Here is a 20,439-nt window from a genome sequence, read left to right as displayed (position 1 = left end):
TTTGGCCCTCTCCCCTTCGCGGAGCTCGGATCCCAGCCCCGGGGCATGGGCCAGCGCGCACGGCACTGGATGGTCGAGGTCATGGCCCTGGCTCTGGGATTCCCGCCGGCCGAGGCCGAGGAAGAGCCGGACCGAGCTCCGACTGATGCTGAGGAGGTGGCACCGCGGACACCGTGGGAGGCGTGCCACGCCTGGTCGTCAGCGGGATCCCGTCTCTGCCTGGGTGCTGTGGCAAGTCGGGCTGCCCCGGGCGCGGAGAGCTCGGGAGGTAGGTCACGGCAGGGCACGGACCCACCGGGCCGGGGCTGGTGAGTGTCCACCAGGGGTGGTCCATGCGGGACGATGTGGGTGGCCGGGGGGAAATGGGACAAACCGCGCGGGCAGGCTCAGCAGTGCCCTCTCGAAGCCAGGGGGCTTGCGTCGCCATCGGCGCATCGACCGGCAGGAAGACCCATTTCTCGGGGATGCCGTGCCATGAGACGGGGGACATCCCGGCGGCGAGGAGGAGAGGGCTCACTGGGAAGCGACGAAAGGCCGCCGACCGGGGAGGCATCTGCAAAGCCACACTGCCGCGACCGTGCCATGATTCCCCGATTGCCAACGCTCGGCGGAGTGCCACCCCGGGCCGGCCGATGAATATCAGGATTATTTAATCGGATTATTTCGCGATGGGAGTCGACTCGGCGCATGTTGGTTGAACGGGGTCAGAGAAGGTGGGCGAATGGCGAGGGTGATTTTAGTTGCGCCATGGGAAGCGACCATGGGCCATCTGGGCCCGAGCAGCCAATGTTTCTTACTCGGGCGAATGTTCGCCATCGCCGAGTGCGTCAAACAATAACAAAAGCCCAGCTGGGGTGGTCTCGGCATCGGGCGCCACGTGGGGCGTCCCCCTGTGTGTGTGCGCAAGTGGGGGCCTCTGATGCTGGTGTTCCCCCCCGGGAGCGACTAAGCCCATGGCGGCACACGGGTCGCCTGTCGGTGGTCCGTGGTGCCGGCTGAGGACATCAGCGCGTGGGCCGAGGGGGCTTTCGGGCTTGACATCCGTGTGGGCTGGTTTGAGTATATTGGGCCGGATGTGAAGCGGGTGGGCGGGGATAGGGCAAGTGTTTGCGAGGATTCCCCGAGGTGGCCCCGGCGGTCGATCGCCCGGGCAAGTCGGGAGAAGGGGTCCCAGCTTCGGCGAAGCCCCTGCGCCCCGGCGAGCATCCTTGGCGAACGAGTCGCCAGGGGGCGTGGGCCCCCTCGAAGGCCATCTGCCTGCCACGCGGGCCACGTGTCGCCCGACGGGGCGCAGGGGCTTCGCCGAAGCCGGGACCCCTTCTCCCGACGTGCCTGGGAGGCGGGGTGTGCGATGGGCCCATGCGGCTGCTCTGTCCCGCCGAGGGGGCCATTTGTGAACGCGGCGATCCAGCGCACTGGCACCGGGTTCGTTGCTGCAGGACGGGCAGGCGCGGGTGGCTTGGGGCAGGTCAGGGCGGGTCGGCGTCATTCGTGGCGCACCTGGGGGAGTCATTGGGCCCAGGATCTTGGGTGGGGGCACACGTGTGCCGTGCCAGGTGCCGGCCCGCCCCGAGCAGATCGGAACGGGACATGCGGCGGGCAGTATGGGCATGGGAGGTGGCCCTGCGACGGACGCCGGGCGAGGCGGGCCGGTGTATGGATGCTCCCGGTCCCTGGCCCGGCAGGCATGATGGTTGACTTGGGGGAAACGGGCGCCGTGCAGCCAAGCTCGGCGCGAGCATGTCCCTGCGGGGGTGTTTTGCTGCAAGGCAGGCAAGGGCACCCTGGCCGAAGGGGACGTGCGGCGCCACGGCCGGGTGCCCCCGTCCGGGATCGGACATGGCAGCGGGGCCACACTGGGGGCCGCCCATCTGAAATGCCGTCTCGGTGATCGGGATCCCATGGACCAAGGGCGTGCTTCCCCGGCACTCGGGTCGGCGCCGAGATGGCGAAGGGGCGTTTCCTTGTGCAATGAGTGTGTGCGCTCCGCCCTGGACGAGGGGCCGATTGCCCGAGCAGATCATGGCGCACTATGCGTGGCGACTGCCAGGCTTGGGGGTCGACGTCCGCGCAGGACGGACCTCTCGTGGCGAATGCCCTCTTGTGTACCGATTCTCTTTCGAGACCTCCGACTGTAGGGGATGACGCCTGCCCGGCATCCTCATTCCGGCCCGTCGGAAGGCCGATGCTGCCCGCCTCGCAGCTCGACAAAAGGAGCGATTCCTGTCTGTCGCCAGGCCCAGGTTGCACATTCTGTTCGCAAACAGTGGCCGCGGCGAAGCACTGTGCCCGGTCCGTCGATGCTGCGCCGCATGCTCTGCCACCAAGAAAGAAGCCCGGAGTCCCGAAAGGTTGGCGACTCCCCCCCCTGGATGTCCCTCAATCCAAATGCTCTACTCCGAGTCGGAGGCACAGTCAACAGCAGAGCGTGGTCAGTCGCTTTCAAGTGTAGCGGATGCATCCCGAGGCAAATCAGATCTTGTATAGGAAGAGTGTGCCCCCCGCGATGGTGGGACATGACTGAGGCCCCCAGATACATCGGGAGCGGGTGTGTGGTTCCCTTGTGTCTGTCTCCCGGGATCGGAAGAGTATATATCACTGGAGAATCGTTCTCAGGGAGGAGTATCTTCTGCTCGAGGAGGGTATTATTGGTCATTGTCTTTCAAGGGTATGCCCAGTGCGGATGGATGGCCAAGGTGTTGCTCGCCATTGGAAGCATGATACAAGACCAAGGACGTGAGTGGTAGACGCCGCTGTCGACCGGGCGGTCCTCGCGTTTGCAGGCTACTCCTCAGCCCGGCGCATGGCGCACTAAGCCCATGAACGATGTGCAGCGAGCTGCCGTTTTTGCTTTGCGACTGTCGCCTCCAAGGTGACGGATCTGGACAGCGCCGCCGGGTGCATGATTGTACGAGTACCAAGCACGTTTAGCGAGAGTCATGGAGCTGATCCGCGATGGCGACCCTGAGTGAATCTTCGTAATCTCCTAAGTCCGGGAGAAGGTAGAGATTCCCCGGGCGACGCAACATCTTCGTGGTGGCTCGCGTGGGCAGATAGCGGCAGGACGATCTAGAATCGGGAGCCTGCGCGTCAAGATGCATGCCAGCTATGGTTATGGAAGGAACGTTTGCACAGCATTCGACTTGTCGGTAATGTTGCTTGTTCCACAAGATGCCGGTAGTCTCTTGCCTCTTTCGTGAATAGCGCTTCTCATCGGGCTAGGACGGTTATGGTATCGATCAGAGTCCTTCCCGATGAGCCCAATGCCTTGGGGACTTCTTTCAGGGACCATACTTGTATCATCAAGGGCGATGATCGTCCGGCATGTTTAGATGCTGCGATCCCACAACAGTGACGACCATCCATGGTGACAACACGAACTTGGTCATGTTCGGGGTGCGGGCAGGGACTCCAAGGTGGTGCAGTCCTGCGTCTCGCGGTATGAGGTCGTGCAATTCCTATATCCGGACAGCCCACACACCCATAGGCATTCCGTGCTGCAAGCCCCAACTAATTCACTGATCGAGTACACATTTAGATCGGGAGCCTTGCAATAAACGTCTCCCCGCCGAGTACGCAGTGACAAATTTCGGTACCCCCTGGTGGTGCGTGGTCATGTCGCTGCCATTACATTGTGCCATGTTGGGTTGTAAAAAGAATAAGCACGGTATCATGCATCATTTACTGTATGGCACGCTAGGAACGTTCCTGGGCAGCGAGCAAAGGAAGGTACCCCCGGTATGTTCTTGAAAGGAGTCTGTCAGTGACGTTCATGACGACGCCGAGTCTACGGACCTGTGCCACGATCGAAGAGCTCACATGGCGTATCGACTCGGTGGATTGTGGCCTGTCGGGGCAGAGATCGATGTTGGACACGTCCTCTACAGGGACTTGGCACTGCTAACGGGCTATGGGGGGAGGGGGGGGGGCGGGCCCTTATTGCCTGGTGGGAACGTGTCTCGTCTCAGCGGGGAACAACTATCTGGCCGGGCAATCTGCAGCTGTGAGATGGATGGGAAGGGGCGGCCATTCCCGGCCGACGGGGAAACCAAGATGCGATGCACATTATGGCAGCCGATGTTTCAAGGAGCAGGGAATGGGACAGTGCCGCGTGACAGATTCAAATACAACCCATGTTGAGATATTCCCCAAAGGATAATCACCACCCTATCAGGCACACTGGCACAGAGGGGCCGTCTCAGCTGTCACTCAATTGCGAAATAATCAACCGGATAGATAGGCCATAGACTCAAATAAAAGACATGCGTAAGGAAAGACATAATGCCCATCCAAAACATTGCCCTCATCCACTCGTCTCAATGCGCTAAGTACATGAAGGGGACAGCAATGTGCAAGGCAAAAAGGAAATACGCTGGCAATTGACATGGTTGTGGGTGCATTGGAGAAAAGGAGGAAAAATGGGAGAGAATGAGCGAAAAAGATAAAAGAAAAGGAGGGAAAGAACAAGGCCTGCTAAGTGCGGCGACAGAGGGAAGAAACGGGGAAAGCGGGGAAAAGTAGATGAAGAAGGGGCAAGAATAGGATTGGGAGAAAAAGCTGGAAAATAAAAAGGGGATGGAAAACCTAGAAGGACCACTTGCTCATAAAGTGAATGAGACGACGAGCAACCCAGGAAGTAGGTTGTGCGTTAGTCCGATTCAAAGCCCGCCAACGACCAACAAGCGCTGAATGAATATCCATCCATGAAGACAACGTGGCGGACGCCAATGACAGACCAGTGATAAGCCGCTCTTTGTCGCGCCGATCTCTTTGGTCAACGGGTATATCGAGGGCATACTGCAGACCGAGGTAATATTGATCAAATGAGAATTGATGGTTTTTCGACCCCATATCCTTGATCCCGAGAACATATTCTGCTAATGATGATAAAAAAGGTCGCAAGAGCTCCTTGGAACAGTCCGTCATGTTGATAGTGTCTTTGTTGGTAGACATAAGGGAAAGAGCCTGGCGAGAGATTGAAAGATTTTCCTCAATGGTAGGAAAATTTAGCATTCTAGTTGTAATCTTGTTAAAAGAGGATTTAACTTGATCTGATAAGGGAGACTCGGATGTCAAGATGGATTTATATAAACGGTCGAAATCAGAAATGATGGTTACATTAGAGGGGCAGTCGGGCTTGGATTCATCATTGAGCACATTATGTTCTTGGTTGAGATTCAGACTCTGGTAAGTGCTTATGAGGTCCGGGAAATGGTTGTTAATGAATCCGCCCCGAGAGAGGCGGCCAATTCTTGTGATCCTACCATCAATGAATTCTCTTTCCACATTCCGTAGGCACCAAGTGAGAACCACATCCAAGTCACTCTGATAGTCTCCGTCAGAGAGCTTTAGCCAATCTGGATTTTCCAATAACGCGACAGCTGAATTTAGAACTGGGCCGGTGAGATTTACCTCCTTGAGAAATGACTTTAGAGTCAATGTGTTGTCGGTCGAATTCCCCCTCATTAAACAAATAAGAATCACCATATTGTAAATGCTGAGAACGGATTTGGCATCTGGGTGTGTGATAATTTTCTCATGGGCATAAGGATTTGAAGAGAAACGGATAGAAAGTTGGCCATCTTCTTTTTGCCTCAATTTAAGTTTCACAAGTCTGTTTTTAATTTTGAGCAGACTGATATTGTTGAGATATGGCATGATGATGAATGCCAGATGAATACGATCGATCGTTTGACCTTGATTCTGAAGCAAGAAATTTATCAGAGTATAACAAAGCATATTAGCCGGATAATCAGGATGAGTTTGGCGATCCTTTGGAACACTCATCATAAACCACTCTGATTCCATATCACGTAAACTGTTGTTTAAGATATCACGGTCTTGGGTTGAAAAGTTCATATCCTTACAGTTGGCATTTGTTCTTTCCCATGACATCTCGTCCAGTTCTTTCCAGTTTCTCTCGAGACATGAGGCAACTCCTAGTTCTTTATCATTATTGCCAAGCGCAGAAAAAAACTTGCGATTTTCGATAGTCTTGGAATAAATTTCATTCTTTTTCATCGAATCATAGTCGCCAATCGACATACAACTACGATTGAAAATATTGTAGACAATCCTTTTCTCCGAGTCCGCATGGAATTGGTGCATTTCCACATGTGTCACGGGAAAAAACTCGTTGATTGACCAGACCAAATAAGAAAGGAAGCGTGATAGCCGAGTAGGATCCCAGATGGTCGGACCATCTCCATTGTCAGAATTATTAGGAGCCCACAGCATATGAGTTTTCTCCCTTGGGATATTGTTTCTAATAAACACACACGTTTTACATTTATCGTTTGACGCAAGACTGCGATTTGAGACATTGCTCATAACGATTGATGGTGCTTTATTTTGATCCATGGAGACCGCAGAAACCTCGGAATACATAGCCTGGTAGTCTTTTTCGTCTATCCATTGGAGAAGGTTGCCCGAAGAGATTTTAAATTGAAGAGTCCAGATCTGACTGTGGACACTCCGGTTATACTTAAACGTAAATTGTTGTTGAAAGACGTAGGATACCTTTGCTAAAGCATAGGTAATATTAGTAAGAGTTTCATTTAATCCTGACTTTACTGCTTCAACTCTCGCAGACTGTTGGTATCCATATAATCCCAAGACCACACACACAGATAATGCAACTGTCTCAATCATGAAATCGCAAACATAGATGACTGCAAACAAAATCCGCCGATGCTCATTCCGTGATACATTGTCGCATACATAACTTAAAGGATTGCCCTCCCGGACAAAGTGTTCAATCGCGGTTATGCGCCTATCAAAATCAATCTCCGAAATGGAGCCATTTCTTTGGAAATTAATACTTCCGCTCTGTGTTTTTAAAGCTATGATCAATTGTGCTTTCAACATCTGTATTTCGGTCAGCCATAACTTATGAACCTTTTTCATAATTTCCAGAGTCGAGTAGCGACTATTGTCAAACAAGCTACGAATGTATAATTTAAGAGCTGAATAGTAAATACAAATTGACGACGTCAGTTCCAGGTTAATATCTCGTGGGATGGATTGTTCAGGTCTTAAAAACTGAAGCTGAAGGCAATCATTACAATGCCCTTCACGGATTTTCTTGGTTTGTTGTTCTTTGTTCATTTTTAGGGGATCCGAGCGTCTCCCGGCCAGGATTCTGTCCATAATTTTATGCCCCAGGAGACCGCTCAGGTGGTTTGAGATATTTTGCCGATGGTTATCATCCACAATGATTATGTTTTCACTTCGAGAATCCGCGGAAAGTTTGTCTTTTTCCAAGCCACCGTAATTGCTTGAGAAATATGGGAGCCGATGAAGGATTATGGAGAGATAATCGAGGTTGAATCCAGGATGCTTCCGACCATACCTCGCCTTTGGTTTGGCTTTGACATAGTCTCCATCTGGGGCGTCGTAACATTCTTTTGCATTTTTTAAGTGATCTCCCAACTGGCCTAACCCAATAATATCATCAACCATTTCATCGACTGTATCTCTGATTGCCACTCCGAGCTCCCTTGTCATTGCTTCACAGCCACTCTTTCTGCTGACATCCGTCTGGTGCATGATCTCACGATAGATCGCGTCTGCAATTTCTTCGGGTTTTATAGAAGAGCATAGTTCATGCTTTAACCAATTGATCCCAGCTAGGACTCCTTCTTCGATTGAAGGCTCGATTGCTGCCTTGACATATTTACAGGGCTGATTATTTATCTCTGCCGCTTTTATCGCCCCACAATACTTATTTCTCACTAGACTGCCTAATTCTTTCTTAAATGATTCCATATGGCTTTCAACCAAAAGCATGATAATCTTGTTGCTTATAAGTTTGATTGCCTCTCCCAATGGCGTCTTGGCCGACTCATTATTGCCTTGAGTATCGGTTTTGATTTCGCCATTAGGTTTACCTTCTAAGTATGTCAATGCCACACCAAATCCCCTTTTTCTTGCTTCCGACTGTTTCTCCTTTAACTTTTTTTTGGTATCTGTTTTAATGTTCGTAATTTTTTGTCGTGTTAAATCGATCACATGTAGAATTGTTTCTTCGATCGAATCATCAGTCGATTTACACGTAGATGTCGTGTGTTTGTTCTTAACCGACTCAACCACCTGTTTTAAGATCAATCCAATTGTCGACTCAATGACCAAAGGATCTGGCGGTCCATGGTCGCTTCCAAGAAACAAGGGAATCCATGGGGTCTTCCGGCTCAACTCTTTTAATATGTTAGTTGAGAATCTCGACTAAACAGCGAAGCCATTCTCTCGGTTTCATAGCGCACCTTGCGAAAAGACCTTTTTCGTTGAATAGCAATCCATGTCCAATATCGAGGAGGCGTTGAAATTAAACTGCTCATTCTCATCCAATACGACCTTTTGCAAAATGGAACTCATAGGTATGAAGCCTTCACCGCGGATCAAGAAATCCGTATCACCGCTGATAAACCAATTAATGATTCATGAGAGTCAGACGCTGATTGATTCAAACAATGGCCTCCATCAATGGAAAAACGCGAGTTCACGGACCTTAAAACAGGAATGCCGAAATCTAGACTCAGCTCCGTCAATAAATCATCAGCTTCGACTGCTGAATTGACGAATGTTAACTTTTTTGGGAACAGTTGCTCTTTGGTCGAGAGGTGCCAAATAATAATTCTTATCAAATGAGGCATCCCATTTTTTAAGGAAGCCAATTGATTAAGATCTTCGTCCGATGGACCCTGTCCTAGTTTTATCGGCTTCGAAGAAGACGGAGGGGGATCTTCCGAGGCAGGTTCACCTACAATGGCCCTTGACGTGCTTCCGCTTAGTTGTAATTAATTTGGGAGAGTCAGTTCAAATTGGTAATTAAGCCTTGATCAATGTAATCATGTTGGGTTGATACATATTGGGGATACGCGAGTACCTTTCTGGCGATTTATATTTCCCATCTTCACACAACGAATATGTGTCATTGCTCTTGTCGATCCGAGGGTCACTATTCATTTTGCTCTTAGGACGCAAGCCGTCGGTCACGAAAATGGGATGAAACTTGAAATAAGACTGTGGTTTAGCAAATATCATAACCGATAGGACATTCGAAGTGGAGAATGCTGATTACATACATTATCTTTTGAAAGAAAATCGATGAAAGACAAGATAAACTTCTCAATCAGATGAGGACATCTGCCTAATTTAATAAGCTCATTCCCCTTTTTGAATTTATGCTCCATGATTGAATAAGAAATATTGCTCACGTCCACTGGAAGTGGCCACATTAAACTTTCCGAAGATTCTTTAACATTCGATTCTTTTTTTGGGGACTCACCATTGCTCGGGTTGGCCGTCAATCGTAGGTGTTCTTTCAGGGTCGTTTTAGCTTTGTCCGAATCATCAAGGAGAGAGTGTAGAAAGGGAATTCCCATCTTCGGGGTGGCCTTGCTGTAATATATGACAGTACGTTAGTCGTGTTCCGAAAGATGGACCATCGCAACCAGGCCAAAGACAAGTTCCAAGTCAGGAGTAAGAATATTGTGGGCGGATGGGATTGTGTGTTTATCTTCAGAAATGTTACCTAGACTATCCTTGATGGATTTGAAGAAGACGAATTATTTCTGACTTAGGGAGTGGGGGAATGAGGGAAATGAGGGAAATGAGGGGAATGAGGGGAATGAGAGGAAGATGCCCCTTTTATGTTTTGACCTGTCCTCAATCGTGCCTCCTTTTATACCCCTGCAGCCCTGACATCTGACCTTGGTCTGTACCTCATCCGTCCCTATTCGCCACGATCCTTACTTGGCCCTTGCATCTCGACACCCACTCGATATGTGTGCGTTTATGAACTACTTGCATCCATCGTCTCCCAAAGCACTCTGAGGCTAGTCGTTCAACACACAAGGCACAACACCTGTATGCGATGATGATGATGATGATGAATATAAAAAAGCAACGATTATTATGATGATCCCACGACTCATAAGTACGATCGAAGACCATCGGCGATACGGGTCGGGTTTCGGAGATGCCCTCGTTTCCAGGCATCCACGTGTTGCCAATGATATGGCATGGACACATGTGCGTTGGTCTCAGGGAATATATTCGCCCGTAGAAGCCCTGGAGTAATAAACATTTAATGAAATGGATCCTGGAAACAAAATGACCGTCGTCTGGTGAGCTCTCTTCGTCCATGCTACGCCGCAACATGGGGGTGTCAGTTTAAGAATTATCTGACTAACCAACCGGGAAACTAGGTTAGTGGTTGGTCAAATGCGCCGGGACTTCCGGGGACCAATCGTTGGCAGTCTTTTCGTTATGACTACAACTACACTGGGCCCCTGCCAGTCATCATGTGTGGAGTGCCTGCCCCACTAGGTCTTATGTATCCATCACTCCCTCTCTGGAGTGAAACGTTGAGAGATGCTTTCCCGGTGAAGCGTCCTTGCCCGATGAGCTCTCTGTGTATGCATCGCCTGTTTGTAGGTCCCGGGCATATGTCACATCCAGCTGGTTGAGGCGGGCTGCCCGGCCGTCGATAGGTTGGCCGACACTCACACAGGAATGAGTGTCGAGCCATGTTCGAGCCGGGTCCGGGAGGAAGCCCTGGAGACGGCCCAACTGGTGTTTCAGCCACGCTCTTGGATGGCATAGGACTGCCGAGGGGGACTCATCGAGCCGAGCCGGTGGCCAGCACGAGGTGTGTTTTGTGATCCTGATCTGGGCTGGAGGCCCAATTCGAAGACCCAGCGCATGGTCGCATCTCCCTTCCCCGCTTGGGCCCCCCGCATGGGCCGAGCCCGGTGGGCCCCATGCCGTGCCTTCCTCGGTGTGTTCTCCCTTCGAAGGAATGGAGTTCGTTGTAACCAAGTGCATCAAGAGCGCGTGTGGCTTCCCACCCTGGAGAGTGACTCAATTTGCTGAGGGGGTTCTCTGCGGTGTCCGCCGCGACCGAATGCGCCGACGAGTGCGAGGCGGCCGTCGTTCGACGCTAAAGAACCACAGTCCGCCTGCGGCCGATGCCTTTCTTGACGCGCCCCCGTGGCCAGGGATCCGACGCTCTCGCCCCTCTATCCCTCTCCCCTGCCTCGCCCCTTCTCTCCTCGGCGGCCGGCCGGCCGGCCCCCTCCACTTCCCGGATTTTGCTCCTGCTCGCTCCCGGATTTTGCTCCTGCTCGCTCCCGGATTTTGCTCCTGCTCACATTGCTGTCTTTGCTCCTGCCTCTCCTCTGGTGATTCGCTTGGGCGGTGCCGGCTGCCCGAACGAACGACGGTGTGTACGGGGCTTGTCCGCCGGGCGCGGCCACGGGCTCGCATGTGCGATGGCATCGCCTGTGGCGTGGTTCGTTGTGTCGTCTCTGTGCCCGTCTCGTTTGGTCGGCCTGGCCCTGCCGCGGTGTGTGCATGGCATGTGTGTGCCCCGTGCCCGGGCTGGCTTTATCGGTCGGCGTGACGGGTCCCTTGGCTTGCACTCACACGTCTGGACTCGTACTCGCGCTTGTGTGCCTTTTTTTCGTGGTCAGTGTGGACTTTTCTCGTCTGATGTCCGTGGTGGTTGGGATTCCCTTCTTTGGTCTGTCATCATCCCCCGGCCGGGAGAGTGTGTCCCGAGGCCGATCCTCGGCATGTGCATGGAGAGTTGTGGAAGAGTGCTATTCCGGCCCTGCCGCGGGCTGTCCTCCATGGGGCCGGTACTCCTCGATTGCCCTTCCCACTTGGTGCCCTGCGTGATTCGGTCTGCGGGACCTGATCTCTCTCTCTGCATGCACCTGCCGGCTGAGGCTGCCTCTGTTCGTCCCGACCAGGGCCGGCCGCGCCGGGCCTCTCGCTCCTGCCGGGCTTGTTGACATGTCGCCATGCCTCTCTTTGCTGTCTTTCGGTTTTACGCGGTCCGGGAGGCTATCCCCGGCCGCGGCCCGTCGTCGGTGGTCCCCGCGGGAAAGGGGAGCGCCCTGGTGCGGTTGGTTGTGACTGGTCGTCCGTTCGGGGTGATGCTCGGGCCGGCCGTGGCGCCTCGCTAGTGCCGCCATCGCCAAAGCCATCGCCTTGCTGGGAAGGATCCCCGGGTGCCATCATGGCGGTTGGATGTTCTTGTTCTGTCCGTGCCCTGCGCTGTGCCCCCTTCCGGGGGTGACTGTGTCGCGGCGGCTGCCTGCCGCCCCGCTGGGCCCGCGATTGCTGCTTGTGGGACTCTGGTCCCTCGTGCCTCCATGGGCTCGCTGCTACGTGTCCGCCGCTCTCGGCCCGTCGGCGGGTCTTCGCGTCGTGCTGGGGAGTGTGCGGGCTCCGAATGGGGCTCCGGTTGGCGTCCCTCGTCCTTCTTGCTGCGAGCCCCGCACCAAGATTGGGGCGCATCGCTGCCGACGCCCACTCGCTCGCGCCCCGCCCGGGTCTCTTGTCCCTGGGCACCTGGGCCGAGGTGGGTGGCGCATCACCAGCGGTCGGTTGAGCCCTGGCTGGTTATTGTCCCCACCACGGCCAACGAGCGTGTACGCAGTGGCGGCTAGCCGGCTATCCAGTGATGGTCGGCCATTGTCGGGTATCCTTCCCTCCTCGTGCCGCCCGCGTTGTGGGGCTTGCGTTTCCATCGCCGGGTGCCTGCCCCTGTGGCCGACCTTTCCGTGTCGCTGCCCCCCGGTCACGACCGCCTGCCATAGGAGGGGGGGTCTATTAATCCTCTGATTGGAAAAGCGCTCCCGGGGGTGTCTGCGTGCCGCCCCTGATGTCGAGGCCCCTCGCGTATACCAGGGAAAGAATTGAATGCCCGCGGCTCTTTTGCAGGGGGGTGAACGGGGGGATGCCACGCATGTGAAAGGTTGAGTGTTTGTGCGCTCGCTCTCGGCCGCGCGACTTTATGGCCGCGTGGCGAGAGGGTGTCCCTGTGCCTCGCCCGGGCGGGGGCCGTGTCGGGGCGGCGCGCCTTCCCCCCTGCCGGCAGATGGCACCGGTGGTGGGAGGGACTCGGTCGCGGGTGTGCGGCGATCGACAATGCGCGGCGCGAGTGCACTGGGTCCGGGATCGCCAGGGGGCCCGGCCGAAAAGCCAGCAAGCGTCCCGTCACACGGCGTGGCCTGTGTGGCCCGTGGCCGCTCGCCGCCCATCTCGGGGCCGGATTGCCGAGGGGCTGGGCGGAATTCTGGCCTCCTGTGCTCCGGGCATGCGCGTGCCTGCCTGCGGGCACACTTCGCTGTTGCATGGCGTACGTGGCCGGTGCGGGTCCCTCAGTGCCAGGCACCGGGTGCTGGGCCCTCCCCGGCCGGGAGGAGCGTCGGTCTCCCGGGTTTGTGGATTGTCCCCATGCGGGCCGCCCTGGCGCGGGTCGCATGTGGCTGTGGCGGGCGCAGGAGGCTCCCCTGGGGGGAGGGGGTGGCTGCGAAAGGGTCGTCGAGACGGGCCGGTTCCCTTGTCGGGGGTTGGCCGGGTGGCGCTGCGGACAGGGCCGGGCATTTCCCTCGGGCGCGAGTGCCCCTGGCTTGGGCGCCCTGCCGGGTGACGCACTGGGCCCGGCCATGGATGTGGGCGTGCGTGCACAGGGAGGTGAAGGTCCACGGGCGGCCATGTGTGTTTGTGCGCGCAGGCGCGTGCCCCGGTGCATCTATATGCGCAGCGTGGAGTAGGGTGCCTGGTGTACGCGCCCGGGCCCGGCATGGGCGTGGCCCCGCCTGGGGGGGGGGTAATGACCCGGGATGTGGCGGCGGCCTGGGCGGCATCGGCGGGCGTCCCGGCGCGGCGAGGGCAGCCAGGAGGGGATGCCCGTGCCCTGGGCGTGGCCCCGGGGCCAGAGCAGCCCTCCGGCGAGCCTGGGCCAGGAGGGCGAGGCGCCTGGCCATCGGTCCGGAGCCGGTGGTATGGCGGCGCCGGCGATGTCTTCGTCGGGGCCGAGCCGGCGCCGCAGCCCAGCCAGGGCAGGACCGGGCGTTGGGATGCCTCCCGCCCTTGCACCTGTCACGCCGCCCCCTTGGAGGCAGGGGGAGGGGCGTGGGTCTGGCCTGGCAGCGCGCTTTGCATGCTCGGGGCTGGCCACGAGGCGGTGGCCACGAGCAGGGCGAGAGGGGGTGTCGAAGGCCCGGCGCTGGCGGATGCGCGTGGTCGTGCCGATCGGCCTCGGGCGGAGGGCCGCCTGGCAGCGCCTTCGCCGGCGGGAGGGTGGGCCAGATCGACCGGCGGGCGGGGGGGGGGGGCGGTGGCGTGCGGGGGGGCTGGCCCTCTCGGGGGGCCGGGTGGGAGATCCGACCGGGACTGCCGCGTGCGCGCCCCCCCTTGGCGGCCTGGACCGGCGGGGGGCGGATTCTGTCCCGGGCGGGCGCCAGGGTCCAACGGACGCGCGTCTGCCAACGGATCGGTTGCTGGGCGGGGCCCTGTGCGGGTGGCACGTGCGGCCGCGTCCCCGCCAGGCGTGTGTGTGTCGCGGCCGGGGGGTGTTTCTCGGTCTGCGGCTCCCTGCCCCCCAATGAGCCGTGGCCATGGGGATTGATGTGCCGGGGCGGTGTGTCTCCCCCGGGGGCGGCGGGCGGGCCAGACATGTGGCCTCCCCTTCCTCCTCTCCCGTTTTTCCTGCCCCCAGCCTCCTCTCTCGGTTGTCCGCGAACGGACGTGCGTGTGGCATCCCCCCCCTGCTGCCGGTCGAGCTGGCCCGAGTGGCGGGCCCGGCGATCGGGCGGGCTGTCTGCCGGCTCGCGGCCGGCGCATGTGCCCCTGGGGCGCGCTACTCCCGGCTTTTTTCCTCGGCTTGCTCGGGCGTGACTTGGCATGTGCCCGCAACGCGTGCGGGGCCGTTCTTTTTGTTCTCCTGCTCGAGTGTGCATGTGTGTGTGTTGTTCTTCCGGCTCTTCGCCCCTTGGGCCGCTGGTTGTGCCGGGGTATGCGCGCATACATGTCCGGCGAAGGGTGCTGCTCGCGGGGAGGCGGGCGGGGCTGGCGGGCGACACGGGCGCGCGTGCACATGTGCCCACGGGCGCGCGCCTGGGGCTTGGCCAAGGGCCCGGGCCTGCTCTCCCCCTCCCGGCGCCCGGGCGCGCGGGTGTTGCCGCGTGTGTGGCTGACCGATGCTCCGTGGCGTCCTCTCGTGTGTCCTGGCTCCCCCCGTCGGGTTCGTCTTGCGGGCCGGGGGTTCTTCTCTCTCTGCTGTGCGAGGTCCTCCCTGTGCCTGGTGGGTGCCCTCCGGCCGGGGGGAGGGAGGCTGTATTTTTCTCTCTGCCCCTCTCGCTGCTCCGGCCTGCCCTCGGGAGTCCGCCGCCCACCCTGGTCCCTGGTGGTTATGGGGTGTGGCTGGCCTGCGGCTTTCCATCGCCTGATGTTCTGTTGCGCCTTTGTGGACACCCGGGGGTGGAATCGGCGCAAGCCGACCTGGTGGAGGCATCCTGTGCGAGGCCCTTGCACCGGTCCGGGTTTTCCGGACGGCAAGACGTCGCCACGGTGGCGGGTCGGCATTTCCCTTTCCCCCTCTCGATGCTGCGGCGCCTCCTCTCCCGGGGGAGGCTGGCGCTCGGCGGCCAGCCAGGGGGCTGTTTGGCGAACCGCGCCGACTGCCGGGGCAGGCGGGCCCCTCCGGCCATGGTGGCCCTGGTGTCGAGCAATTCCCCGGGCAAGTACGGTCGGATCTTTTTTCTCCCTGTGTGCGCGCGCGCCAGGGCACGCTTGGGAGAGAGAGAGCCATGGCCTTTTGGGCAATGGGGTCAATGGCTGTGTGTCGTCCGGCGACGGTTGTTATGGCTATGGGGCGGAGGCGGGGGGGCGCGTGTTTTCGCCTGCGCGACCCCATGCAGGCAGGCCTGCTGGCGAAGCAGGCCAGGCGGCCACCGAGCCGCGTGTCTGTGTGTGTGGAGGGGGGGGGGCCACGCCGGCGCCGCTCCTGGAAGATGAGCGACTGAAGGGGATCTGGCGGGCCGAGTGGGTCACGCTGGCGCGGGGGAGGAGGAGGTCCAGGCGGGAGGGGGCGAGTGCGCGGTGGTGCCGATCGAGAGCGTGGGCCTCGTGCTGCCCTCCCTCGATGTGGGCAAAAGGCTGCCGGGCGGGTGTGCGGCGGTGCTGGGGCCGGTGCCTTGAATGGGCCACCTCCCGGGCCGGTGTTGTGGCCGTGGTCGTTATGGGGCGAGGGCTGCTGGTGACTGTGCTGTTGCCGGGGGCCTGCCGCGTTCTGGCAAGCAGGTGACCGGGGCGGCTGTGGTTGTGGCGTGGCTTCGTGCGTGTGTCTCTTCGCGCGTGCCGGGTCGAAAGGAAAAGTGGCAGGCGCGTGTCGCCGAGGGGGCCCGGCCCGACCCGCGTCGTCGCCGCCGTCCCGTGAGTGCGGATGGGGGGTCATCTTCGAGTCGCCGGGATCTGGCTGGCGCTCCCTGTGGATGTTCCCCGGCGCCGGTGGAGCGAGCCCGCACGACCGGCGGTGCTCGGCGGGTGGTGCCCACACCGCGAGGGGCAGCCGTTTGTGCCACATGGCGGGGGGGCGTCGTCCGCGAGGCGATGCGGAGCCTGCAGGCCGGGGCGGCGCCTCGCTGCTGTCCCCTCCGGGGCAGGGTGCTGTCGGCCTTGGCTGTGGCCAGCTGAGCACCGGGCGGAGCGAGGCGCCAGCCGGGGCCGCAGGCGGCTGTCGCTGCCGACGGTGCCGGTCGAGAGGGCCGGCCCTCGGTGGCATCTCTTCGCGTGTCTGACTGTGTCCGCACACCGGGCAGGCAGGGGGCGCACGCTGCTCCCGGGCAACTGCATCGCCATGGGATCGCACGCGGGGTGGTCCATTGAGATGGGCACATGTGCTTGCGTGTGTGTGTATGAGAGACCGCGGGGCCAGGAGGTGGCGGGCCCGTGGGGGACGCTGCGCGAGGGCGGCGCATGAGCTCGCCCGGGGGCCGATGCGCCTGGCTCGGGGGCGGTGCCGGTCCCCGGGGGCAATGATGCCCCACCGTGCGAGCGGCATCCGTGGGGGCCGTGACGTCGCGTGGCGTGGTCGAAGCATCATACGCGGCTTGACGGGAGTGTCCGTGCGAAGGTGAGGGCGCCCCCGGGGCAGGGACCTGGCACGGGGGGCTGCTCGGGGCAAGGAGCATGACCCCGGCTCGGATGCGTGGGCCCGGTATGTCGGCCAGGCCGGTGGTGGGCAAACGCCGTGCCGGGCGTGACTCAAACAAGATGGGCATTGTGTCCGCCGTGAGCACCGGGAAGCCCCTGGGGGCCGTTCGGCCGGCGTCGGGCTGCACAGAGGCCGCCGTGGCCGGGAAGAGCCGGTCGACGTGCCTATTGGTGTGTATTTTATAACGCGGCGGGTCTCGCGGGCTCGGGGATGTGTGCCATGCCATGTGGCGTACCGGGTGGGCGGATCGTCGGGGTGTACGCGTGCGTGCGCGCGGCAGAATTTGGCTGGTGGTCTGTCCGCAGGTGCTGGGGAGCCTGGGTGGGGGTGCTCAAGCAGCCCATCGTCAGGAAGACATGGGGCAGCAGCGTGTGTGTGTGTGTGGACACGAAGGACCGGTGACGATGCCGATCGGGTGGGAGGGGGGCCTTTTTGGTCGGAACCACAGGGCCCTGGGGCGGCCTGCGCCAGCACAGGATGACACAGAGGGGCAGCGGCTGTGGCAGGCAACACAAGCAACGCCGGGCCCAGGTCAGATGCGTGGCGCTCGTGCGGGGAGGGAGGCGGGGGGCCGCGGGGGGGGGGATGCGGGGATTGTCGCGGGGCGCATCGTGCTTGAGCCGCCGGCAGGCGGGGCGTCACGCGCGCACATCGGGAAGCGTCTTGTGGCCGAGGGACGGGCGCATGTGGCGGCGTGGTGACGGACTGGGCGGGCGCCGTGCGACGGCGCCGGTGCTCGACCGGCCCGCCGCGATGGTGTGCCCGACGACGGCCGAGGCCACCGTGGCCGAGACTCAGACCAAGCGATGCCGGCCGAGGGGCGGATTTCGGCGCGAGACAGGCCGGGCTTATGGTTCCCGGGGCCGGGCACGCGCGCTTTCCCGAGGCACGCGAGGCCCGGCCGGGGTTCCGGGGAGGGGGGGGGGCACCTCCAAACGGCGGGCCGGGCTCGCCGTGCGTGGTCGCCGCCGGCAGCGGTCCCGGTAGCATCGTCAGAGTGCAGGCCGCGGCGAGAGATCAGTCGTCCGGCAGAGGAGGAGATCCAGTCTGGTGTAGCGCCCCGCCGGGGGGGGGAGGCCTGGCCACGGCCGGGAGGAGCAGCGAACGTGGCAGGAGCCGAGGGGGGGGGGCGCCATGGGGCAACCATGGGATACGGGGCACAGGCTGGCCGTGGTGGCCGCCCGGCCAAGGCAAGTGTCAGCCAGGGGGGGAAAGCCGTAGTCCAGGGGCCGAGAGTTCGGGCAGATGCACTCGCATTTGGTATGCCTCGGTGTCGAGGGCGAGGGCAGCCGCGAAGGGCGGAGGGAGGGCACGCAGATCGAAGGACCAGCGGCGCGCCTCGGAGCCAGGGGGCCGGGGAGGACAAGGGGCAGGGCCCAGGAGGCAGGACAAAGAAGGTGCCGACCACGGGCCGGGGCAAGCGCAAGAGCCTGCCCGGCCCTGGTGGCCCCCTCCCCTTGGGGCGGGGGGCGGCGTGGGCCTACGGGTGGTTGTTGGCCGCGTCCTCATGCCGAGAGGGCCGACCGGGCAACACGGACGCATCCCTGCTCGCGTGCGGGAAGACCCGACAATGAGCAAGGGGGGAATGGGGACCGGTGTGGGGTTGTGCAGTCGGCGCGTGGAATGGGCCGGCCGCGCGGCCCCGGCATGGTGGTGCTCTCGGTGAGGCGGCGAGCAGCCGGTTGTTGGCGGACGACGGCGGCCATCTGCGGGTGGTCGACGCGCGACCGGGCAGGGCCGCTCGGCGGCGCGCGGCCATGGCTGTGTCCTGGGAGCGACCGCCACGCGCAGGGGCATGTGCGCGGAGAGGCCCCCCGGGCGACGGGGCTGTCGTCGGAGGCGCGCGTGTCTCTACGTGGCCGTGTGTTCTTGCGCGTCGGTTGTCGCGCGGCCCCGTGGACCCTGGGCGCCCTTGGGGCCCCGGCATGAAGGGGGCATGCACTGCCTGTGGCGGGGGGGCTGCGTCGAGCCTGACCAGGGGCCTTGGCGGGCCGATGAGGCGATGGAGTGATGGGCGGCGGCGCCTGCCCGGCGGGGAGGAAGAGGCAGCGGGCCGGGCCCCATCGTGGCGAAGGGTGGGTCGGAGTGAGGGGGGGGGGGGGGCCTGTTCGTGAGGGCGCCGTTCGGGCGGGGCCCCTGCCTCCGCCTGGCCAGGGGCCTTTGTGCGTGCGCACATATATATATCTGTGTCTGCACATGTGCATGGCCGTGCCATCGGGTGTGCCGGTGTGCGTTCGGGCGTCCGCCCGGCCGGGCGGACGGAGGAGGAGGTGGCACCATGTGCAGGTGCGTCGCGCGAGGCGGCGGCGGCGGCGGCGGCTGCTGGAGCGACATGGCGCGGTGCATCTTGCCCGCGATCCGAGGCGCATCCCCGATGTCCTGCGTGCGTCGCCAAGCATCTCATGCCCTGTGTCTTGCGTCTTGCCGGCTGTGGCGCTCCCCTTTGCCCTCCTGGCCGCCGGTCGGCATGTCGCTCGGTGGTGGCATGCGCGCAGGCCGACTCCCGCCCCCGCGCTGGTATGGGTGCGCAGCTGCGGGCCTTTCCCCCTCGCGCACATGGGTCGATGGCGAGGGGGTCCGCTTTGGGAGGATGGGGCTATGGTGCGCGGCATGCGCGCGAGTTCCCAGCGCCGGATGAGTTGGGCAAGCAGGCGGCGAGGCATCGGCTCGGTGCTGGCCCTAACCATCGGCCCGGCCCGAGCAACAAGGCCCCACGCGATGTGGTGGACTGGCTGGCGGCGAGAGGGGGACTTGGAGAGGCAAGCCATTCGGCGGGCATCCGGGCGCCAGACGCGTACCGTGTGCGCGCGCGCACACGCACTTCTATCGCGTCCATGGCCGATGCTGCGCGCGGCGACCGTCGGGAGGGCGGACAAACAAAGGAGCCCCATGATCGGGTGCCGGGCACACTTGGCACACACGCACCGTGTGGGGGCAAGCAGGTCTCCTTCCGGGATTGCCAAAGACAGAGGGGGCGCTTCTCGGCGCCCGGGAGAGGCTGCCCTGCCGGGAGAGGGGGGAAAAAGGGGAGCCATGTTTCCGGCGGCCGTGTGCCGGCGGAGGGTGGACCGTCCTGCGGCGAAGGCCGATGCTGCGCCTTCGCTTGTCGGAGGGGCCGACAGTCGGCCGCGCGGGGCCAGACGAGCGGGGGGCGGCGCGCTGCGCCGCACTGCCGGGCCCATGAGGTGCGTGGTGCGCGCCGCTGACCGTGGGGCCAGCAGGAGGCGAGTGCAGGAGTTGGGGGCGAGCGAGGGAGCGGCGGCGAAGAAGACAGGCTGTATGCATCAGAGCATGCGGATTGTCCTGGCGCAAAGGGGGGGGGGCCATTCGCCATCTCCGGCAGCCGGCCATGGTGGAGGCTGAGGGAGGGCCGCCCCTCTGTGACGAGGGGGCACATGGGGAAGGGCTGCGCCGGGGGGCGCCAGGTT

General features: G+C 60.8%; 2 protein-coding genes across 2 annotated transcripts; both read right to left on the bottom strand.

Moving 5' to 3' along the window:
* Positions 1 to 4,379: 4,379 nt before the first annotated feature.
* H696_02547 (hypothetical protein) lies at positions 4,380 to 9,876 on the bottom strand. The gene is made up of 6 exons (XM_009496452.1): positions 9,533 to 9,876; positions 9,084 to 9,399; positions 8,885 to 9,009; positions 8,506 to 8,784; positions 8,262 to 8,416; positions 4,380 to 8,195 (listed from the first exon to the last, which is right to left on the bottom strand). The coding sequence occupies exons 2-6, from the start codon at positions 9,381 to 9,383 to the stop codon at positions 4,585 to 4,587; spliced, it is 4,470 nt and encodes a 1,489-aa protein (XP_009494727.1). The 5' UTR covers positions 9,384 to 9,399; positions 9,533 to 9,876; the 3' UTR covers positions 4,380 to 4,584.
* Positions 9,877 to 11,245: 1,369 nt separating this feature from the next.
* On the bottom strand, positions 11,246 to 14,162 carry H696_02546 (hypothetical protein; the record flags this gene model as incomplete). The annotated part of the gene is made up of 1 exon (XM_009496451.1): positions 11,246 to 14,162. A coding segment is annotated over one exon (990 nt), but the record flags the coding sequence as incomplete, so codon positions are not given.
* Between the last annotated feature and the right edge of the window lie 6,277 nt (positions 14,163 to 20,439).

This window comes from Fonticula alba (assembly GCF_000388065.1).
Source record: "Fonticula alba strain ATCC 38817 unplaced genomic scaffold supercont2.4, whole genome shotgun sequence".
Classification (NCBI taxonomy): Eukaryota; order Rotosphaerida; family Fonticulaceae; genus Fonticula; species Fonticula alba.
This window is presented reverse-complemented; position numbering and strand designations above follow the sequence as displayed.

Coding starts and splice junctions, on each gene's coding strand:
- H696_02547 (XM_009496452.1), bottom strand. CDS start 9,383: ATGGGAATTCCCTTTCTACACTCTCTCCTTGATGATTCGGACAAAGCT. Junction 9,010..9,083: donor ATTTTCTTTCAAAAGATAAT/GTATGTAATCAG, acceptor TCTTATTTCAAG/TTTCATCCCATTTTCGTGAC. Junction 8,196..8,261: donor GAAAAAGGTCTTTTCGCAAG/GTGCGCTATGAA, acceptor ACATATTAAAAG/AGTTGAGCCGGAAGACCCCA.